Source organism: Citrus clementina, unplaced genomic scaffold (genome assembly GCF_000493195.1).
Source record: "Citrus clementina cultivar Clemenules unplaced genomic scaffold, Citrus_clementina_v1.0 scaffold_6, whole genome shotgun sequence".
NCBI classification, from domain to species: domain Eukaryota; kingdom Viridiplantae; phylum Streptophyta; class Magnoliopsida; order Sapindales; family Rutaceae; genus Citrus; species Citrus x clementina.
In genome coordinates, this window is record NW_006262139.1 from 21,974,792 (window position 1) to 21,983,079 (window position 8,288).

The 8,288-nt window shown below is 40.1% G+C and overlaps 1 protein-coding gene across 1 annotated transcript; it reads right to left on the reverse strand.

Moving 5' to 3' along the window:
* Positions 1-3,822: 3,822 nt before the first annotated feature.
* Positions 3,823-6,253, reverse strand: LOC18039537 (G2/mitotic-specific cyclin S13-7). The gene is made up of 5 exons (XM_006430456.2): positions 6,104-6,253; positions 5,468-5,685; positions 4,954-5,361; positions 4,281-4,867; positions 3,823-4,191 (listed from the first exon to the last, which is right to left on the reverse strand). Exons 1-5 carry the CDS (start codon positions 6,138-6,140, stop codon positions 4,017-4,019), a joined length of 1,425 nt encoding a protein of 474 aa, XP_006430519.1. The 5' UTR covers positions 6,141-6,253; the 3' UTR covers positions 3,823-4,016.
* Between the last annotated feature and the right edge of the window lie 2,035 nt (positions 6,254-8,288).

The following is an 8,288-nucleotide window of genomic DNA, read 5'->3' on the forward strand; positions in this document are numbered from 1 at the left end:
CCGGGATGGGATCTTACCAGAGGACAAAAAGAAAGCAAGGATATTAAAATGCCGAGCAGCGAGGTACACACTACTAGATGGTGTACTATATCGCCGAGGGTTTACCTTACCCCTGCTGAGATGTGTAGATGATGAAGAAGCAGATTACGTACTGAGGGAAATTCATGAAGGGGTATGTGGCAATCACTCAGGAGCAAGAGCTTTAGCCTTCAAGGCACTCTGTCAAGGATACTTCTGGCCAACCATGCATCAGGATGCGAAAAAAATGGCAAGAAGTTGTAAAACTTGCCAAAGCTTCTCTGAGGTTCCTGCACAACCCCCAGAAATGTTGACCACTATGACATCCTCGTGGCCTTTTGCTCAATGGGGAATCGATTTAATTGGTCCGTTACCTAAGGGCCGAGGATCAGCAACACATGCAATTGTAGCGATAGATTACTTCACCAAGTGGGTGGAAGTGGGAGTCCTTAGCCAAACCACGGAGAAGAAGACAACGGATTTCATCTGGAAAAATATCATTTGTAGATATGGGATCCCCTATGCCATTATTACAGACAATGGAAGACAATTTGACAACGGCAACTTCAGAGAATTTTGCCAGAATTTAGGGGTGGACCTGAGGTTCTGCACCCCCGCACATCCCCAGGCGAATGGGCAAGTGGAAGCAGCCAATAAAGTCATAAAGAAGCTTTTGAAAACTAGATTGGGGGAGAAGAAGGGAACTTGGGTTGACGAGCTACCAGGAGTATTATTGGCTTACCGGACAACTCACAAAACCGCCACAGGGGAAACCCCGTTCGCCTTAGCTTTTGGTCAGGAGGCAGTAGTCCCCGCAGAAATCGGGGTGGGAACACATCGAACGAAGTATTTCGCGGACGAGCAGAACGATGAACAGATCTGCTTAAACCTGGACCTGCTGGAGGAGAAAAGGGAAGGGGCTTCACAGAGAGTGGCCCAGTGTCAACTACGGGTCAAGCGTTATTACAACAAGAACGTACGCGTGAGGCAGTTCCAAGCAGGAGATTGGGTACTTAGAAGAGTGAATCAAAACACCAGGGATCCCAACCATGGTACTCTTGGCCCAAAATGGGAAGGTCCGTACAGGGTAATGCGAGCTACTGGACTAGGAGCTTATAAGTTGGCCTACCAAGATGGACGGGACGTGAAGAGGTCCTGGAATGTCGAGCACTTGAAGAAGTATTTCCAGTAAGCAAAGTGCTCTACTGAATCTTCATTTTGACAAATTGTTTGTGTTTATTGCATCATGGCTTAATGCATATGTATGTATTCAATACTTTTATAATACATTCAAGTTTCAGTAAGGATGAATTCAGCATGAAATTCCCCGGCTAATAGGCCCATTAAAATTTCGCTAAGGCAAGAATGTGCCTGCCTCTGCTCGGTCATTGAAAGACCAGCAGCTAAATATTCAAAATTTCGCTAAGGCAAGTGCCTGCCTCTGCTCGGTCATTGAAAGACCAGCAGCTAAATATTCGAAATTTCGCTAAGGCAAGTGCCTGCCTCTGCTCGGTCATTGAAAGATCAGCAGCTAAATATTCAAAATTTCGCTAAGGCAAGTGCCTGCCTCTGCTCGGTCATTGAAAGACCAGCAGCTAAATATTCAAAATTTCGCTAAGGCAAGTGCCTGCCTCTGCTCGGTCATTGAAAGACCAGCAGCTAAATATTCGAAATTTCGCTAAGGCAAGTGCCTGCCTCTGCTCGGCCATTGAAAGACCAGCAGCTAAATATTCGAAATTTCGCTAAGGCAAGTGCCTGTTTCTGCTCGGTCGTTGAAAGACCAGCAGCTAAATCTACGAAATTTCGCTAAGGCAAATGCATGCTCCTGCTCGGTCAACGAAAGACCAGCAGCTAAATTTATGAAGTGTTCACTAAGACATAGTAAGGGCCTATTCTTGCTTGGTCACCGAAGACCAGCAGAAAATATTGCGAAAATTTTACAGCGGCAAACGAACGCCTATTTTTTGCTCGATATACTAAAAACCAGCAGATAAAAATCAGGTAAATGGTAAAGTTTACTTGCAGAAACAACCACAAGAGGCCGGACTGGAGCAAGCCCAGATATTTTAAACCCGCGCTTAGGCGACCTGAGGAGAAGCCCTGGGCTGGTCGGCTTCGACTATCAGTTTCTACTCTTCTCTCATTACACTCACAAGACCAGAAACTGGGGGACTGGTGTTGAGTACATACAAGCACCAGGTCGGCCAGGCTACTACTTCCGCCCTGGTACGGCTCACCTCAACCGAATGGTGCAAGCAGAGCGTGGAGGCGAATGTTGCCCGACCAGAAACGAGAGCCCGACCAGAGATATATGCCGAGCTGACACCCGTTTCCAAAAAGAGCGGAAACACGATTCCATAGACTCGTGACGCATGCGTTTTTCCCGAAACCGTTATGAGGCTTTCAATACTGACAGTTACCCATGATGTAGCAATTAAAGCTCGATAACTGACCATTATCCGAAAAAGGGGGGAGGAAGACAGAAGGGGAATGTAGAATAACGGCTATAAAAGGAAGAAAAACCGATGAAGAAAGGGGACGGAAAAAATGAAGAGAGGGAAAGCGCTGCCAAATTGAACCCAGACTTCTTGCAAACTGTGAAACAAAAACCCTTCGTATATTCAATTATTTTCCCGTAAAGACCTTATGCTAACTTAAGCATCGGAGGGTTTACGCCGGCAAAATCACCGGCGTCTCTGATCTGTTTTTGATGAACGCAGGTCGAGCAAGAGAACAGTAGTTGACAACTTAATCGTTGGTGGAGGAATCTGGTCGGTCATCAAGCGAACAGATTTACGCATCAACAACACATTCAATCGTGTTCCCATTCCCTTAGTGCCCTTGTGTCTGCTTCTGAACAATAGCAGCAACGAGCTGAGCAAGTTTATCTGTAGACTGCTCTACACTAGATTTGACTTCCTTCCTCTGTCCTACACAAGGGTCTGGTGTCTGAAGTATAGTTCCTCATACTCAGCTACTTTTTCTCCAATAGGCTGTCCGGTTTCCTCACATGCCGATGGTAGTTTTGCTATTGGGTTTGCGGGAGGGTGACCAGGTTGACGCATGATGATGCCTACAAAACACAATCATGTCAGTTATATAGGTTAGCATTTAGCATTCTGCTATTTCCTGTTTCCATGTGTTCCTAATCATTACTAAGCGTAATTCATAAAATGAACAGAAAACATTCTCATGCCCCCGCTACAACAGGGCTTAAATTGGGAAAATGTACACAATAAGTTGGGAATAACAATAATTCATAATGTCAAATGCTAAACATAATGAGTTGTTATTCAGATATGAAATCTTAAACTGTCATAACATCATTTCTCAAGTTATCATAGTGAAGCAAACATAATAGTATAATACTGAAATGTCATACTGAAAACTACACAAAACTAGCACCCAGGTCACACTTAGGCGGAAATATCCATGAAGAAACCGAGTTAAAAAGTCATTGCCACTGCACTGAGGGCAAAGCACCTACACACACAGCTCAAAACCTACATGTTTTAAGGTGTTAAAAGACACGAAACTATTACATTGTTTTAAACTATTTCTTGCTAGTGTGTGACATTATTTATGTGCGTCAGTGTGCGTCAGTTTGACAGCTTTGTAGCAAAAGTACAAGTTACAAGGAAGCATCGAGGATTGCATTTTGGTTGCACTGGAGAGGAGAAGAGATTGGCTTTCTTGAGAAATTTGATTCTTTGGATGCAGAGACCCATAAATAATTTTCAATCAAACAGAACCTTCATTAATAGAAACAAATGAATTTTTATAGAAACAAAAGAATAAGGACCAGCAATTACGAATTGCTGATTACGTCACAATGTAGCAGCAAAATACCAGCAACATTATCACTTACTTGCTGGTCTAGTTTACATCAGTATAATCCTAAAGGAAATCACAAAGAAAGTGGCTTTCTGAGTTTTCTGCACTCTTAAAGAATAAAGAAAATCTACTTAAAGAACCGGAGCATTCCAGTAAATGAGAATTTAAGCCGTGTTCTTCATTGGGCCACCCGCAGATCTATCACCAGATAAGAGACTTTTGGCCGGTGGAAGTAGTGAAACGGATCCTCTCTGAGTTCTTGAGTACTTCTTGTGAACGACCTGGAGTCTATTCTCTGATGCCTTCGAGTGAAAGTACACCAGAAGTCTGGCGCAATCCCTGTATCAAAAACAAATAAAAGACATGGGTCAAAATAACAACATCAAACACCTATTTGCACTTGTACTAGAACTATATGGATAACTTACATCAACTGTGTTTCCGAGAAACCAGTATGAAACCTTAGAGTATCAGTCCAAGCAGGGCTCCTGTTCAGCGTGCATCGAGCAGCATAGACTGCTGAGGCAGCAACCATTGATGGGGAGAACATTAATGTGTCATAATGCATCATGCCCAACTCAGCAAGAAAATACACCGTGTTCTCCATGTCCTGATCAGGAATAGATGCTTTGATGAATCGAACGAGGAACACGTAATATGTAGGAACAGTCAAGGTCCATTCCAACTTTCTCAGAATAGTTTTCTCCATGGCCAGTACTTCTTGATGACTGTAAGCATTATCTGCAATGCGGACTAAATCATTGACCTCAGGTGCCCAGATTTCTTCATACTTGGAAGCTATAAGCATGGCTCCCATGCCCACCAATTGTAATTCTCTTCTAGACACGACCTTCACTGAAAGGAACCGATCAATTATATTGATGGTGAGATAAAGGGTCTCCTGAGAAAGCTCAAACTCCTGATGCACATCAATCAACCAATCCACCAATATAGCTCTCATCCTCTCAGTAATCTCGGTCTGTGTATGGATGTAGCTGCATGGCCGGCTCTCATTCTGCATCACCAATTCAACAAAATGTCAATATTGACGCTCCATTGTTACATAAAATATAAAGAAGAAACCGAACAACAAAATTACACCTCAACTAGCTTGTAGAACTTGTAAATGTCTTCTACATATTCAACACCAGCCAAATCATTGTTAGCATCTTTAGCATCAATATCAACAATCTGTTCTTTTGGTTTCTGGGCCAGACCACAAGCAGCTTTGCTTCTAGCAGTAAGAACTGAAGTAAGTGTCTGTGATTTCTTCTTGGCTGATACTTCTCCCTCTTTCTTCTTCTTGTTCGCAGCAACCTTCTCCTTCTCTGTATCAGGACTTAGCTCAATCACTTCCTGAGGCCGAGGCTGAGGCTGAGGCTGCTGAGCCTGAGCCTTTGGTTTAACGGTTACTTTCTTCTGAACTGGCTTTGCTGGCAGAGCTTTTTTACCTACTCCAATCCCATCAAGAAGAACAGTTGATTTGTTCATATTAACACAAGCCTGTTTCTGCATTTCAAAAGATACCCAGAAGTCAAAATCAGAACTTTTTTTAAAAAAAGAAAAAAAGATTATTAACATTTAAATCTTAAAAAAAGGGGTTTAAAAATTGAACCTTGTTGTTCTCAGCAGCTGCTTGTGCATTCGCAAGTAATTGAGCGCAGAAACTCCTGGTGATGGGGCGAGAGATCTGAGGCTGAGGCTTGCCATCAACACCATTGACAGTAACAAGATTGCCAATATCGTTAAGTGCATGGCGGTTTTTCCCCTCAGCCACCACCGCCCCGGCTTTCTTCTGCTGCTTAATTGCTACTCCTCCTACAACTGCCTCACCTATAAGAAACCAATTGATATCATTATGCTAAGAAATTTGATAACGAGTCTCAAAGAATGCTAAGAAAATAAACTGATCGACCCCCCCCCCCCCCCCCAAAAAAAAAACCTAAAGAACAGAAAAGATTCATGATTTTATTCAATAGAAAGAGGAAATAGATTTTCTTTTTCTTTTATTCGAGCTTTCTCATCATTTAAACACATATCAAACGTTACTACGAGGATCAAATCTCCCATTGCATCGAAACAAATTGCCCAAAACAGAAAAGGAACAAATGTGTATCAAATAAAAAGCAGATTGAAAGTATCAACGGAAAGTATTGTTCCCGAGAATCATCTATTGGGTTTTAGAAAATGGGAATTCAAAAAGAATTGGAAAGAACCCACAAGAAAGAAAAATGAACGCAATCAAATATACCTCTAGCTTGTCGTGGAACAATGGGTCTGGAAGCCATTTCTGATTCTTCTTCTTCTTCTTCTTCTGTTTCTTCTTTTAGATATCTCTTGTCTCTCTTTCTGAAACTTTCTTTGGATTGTGAGAAACAGGAGTTGAGAATTGAGAGAATTTGGTCTCTATATGAAGCTATACGGAGCCAACGATTCACTTCCAACGGTCGAATTTTAATCAATTCTGGATCGTTGGATCTATTTTTAATCCAACGGTGGACTGTGCGCTGGCTATTTATAGCCGTTAAGAACAACTGCCGAGTGCGGGCTAATAAGTTACCGTTCGTGTTAAAAAAATATTGGGCTTCAAAAGTGAGGCATCAGTCGTCACGTAGAGTGTCATGGAAGTTCTATCCTAATGCATGTTATATAGCGCCACGTGGAGACATGATGTTTTTTTTTTTATTACATGAGTCTATTTCTCAAATTACAACTCATATTACATGAGATTATAAGTAATATTTACAAATCAGACTATTACTGGGACCAACTTACATCAATGCTAATAGAGGCTACCCAGATTTTAACCCTCACAAATATTCAAGGGATGTCTACTCCTCACACTTTTTAACCCTCACAAATATTCGAGGGATGTCTGCTCCTCACACTACTGGGACCAACTTACATCAATGCTAATGGAGCGCTGCCCAGATTTTAACCCTCGCAAATATTCGAGGGATGTTTACTCCTCACACTTGGGTAAGGAAGAAGACTGTCTTCGGCACTCAAATTTAATTGAGGAAGGAAATACCCCACAATGCATTTGTGGGGGTTCGAACTGCCCTCCAACTTGGAGGGCAGCAACCCTGACCACTCGGCCTAAGGCCAAGTGGCATTATGTTGAAACAACTATTTATTATTTCGCCAAATTTATGTGATCTCTTGTTTTTGTTGCGCTATAAATAAAATTAGACATTAAAAAGCCCTCTACAGTCTACATTTGCTGCTTCCCGATTAACTCTCTCGTTAATCGACATTTTCGCAAGTTTTCACTCCTTTAGCTTATTATTAAACCAAGAATTCTTTCTTTTTTTTCCTTATTTTTTTACCAATTGCTTTTTCTCTATTCTAACTTATATTCATTTAGTTATTGATAATCAATTTTCATAAGCACTTTGACGTGCAATATGATATGTTATGTTTTTATTCATTAAAGAAAAGAATTTATAGTAGCTTTTGGGATGCCTGCTCGGTTTTATATGTACACCTACTACCTTGATCATACTAGTGAATGTTATTCAAATTGTTTCTGCTGTTGTTATTTATTTATTTGAGATGGTAAATTATATTTTCTTACATCTATGCATTCTCTCTTTCTCCCCCCCCCCCCCTTTATATATATAGGGACAACCTTTTTTTTTTTAAATTTGATTAATAAAGTCAATGTTTAAAACTAACATGTCTACATTTATTCTACTAAATCATAAGCTTAATAACGTATTCGCATAAAAAAAAAAGAGTGCACGCATATATATATATATATATATATATATATATATCTGTGTGCGTGTGTGTTTGACTTCCAATTAGGAGTTCTTCCAATAAGAGATCTCTAATCCTATTAAAGTCGATATAAACTAAAAGATAAAAAAAACATAGACTTTAATACAGTATATCATACCTTATAATATATTAAAATTTGTATTTTTTTGGTCTTTTAACGTATTCTTGATTTAATATAATCGAGTAAAAATCCATTGTGTGTGTATATATAAGCATTCCAAAGTGCAGTCGCCCTCATTTTTTTTAATACAAACACGTTAAGTTATACGACTTAATAGAGTCATTTTTTTAATGCACCATAAAACGTACGGTTTAATAGCATTAAAATTTGATTATATTAAATCGCATGACTTAAAAGCGTATGTACTATATATATAGTTTTCTAGTCCGAAATCTTAAAGTGCGGGAAAAATATGAGAAAACTTTAAAACCGCAGGGTTTTAAAGACTTTTAACTTGAAGCGCTTAAACCGCACGGTTTATGCGTTTTGTTTTCCCAGACGTTCCCACACTTTAAAAATCTAGATTTGAACATTTCTATATATATATATATATATGTGTGTGTATATATGTATGTGTGTGTGTGTAGTCGTATAGGGTTAATAGATTTTAATTAAAAATTCAACTTTAGTGAAGCATAAACAAGTTACCGGT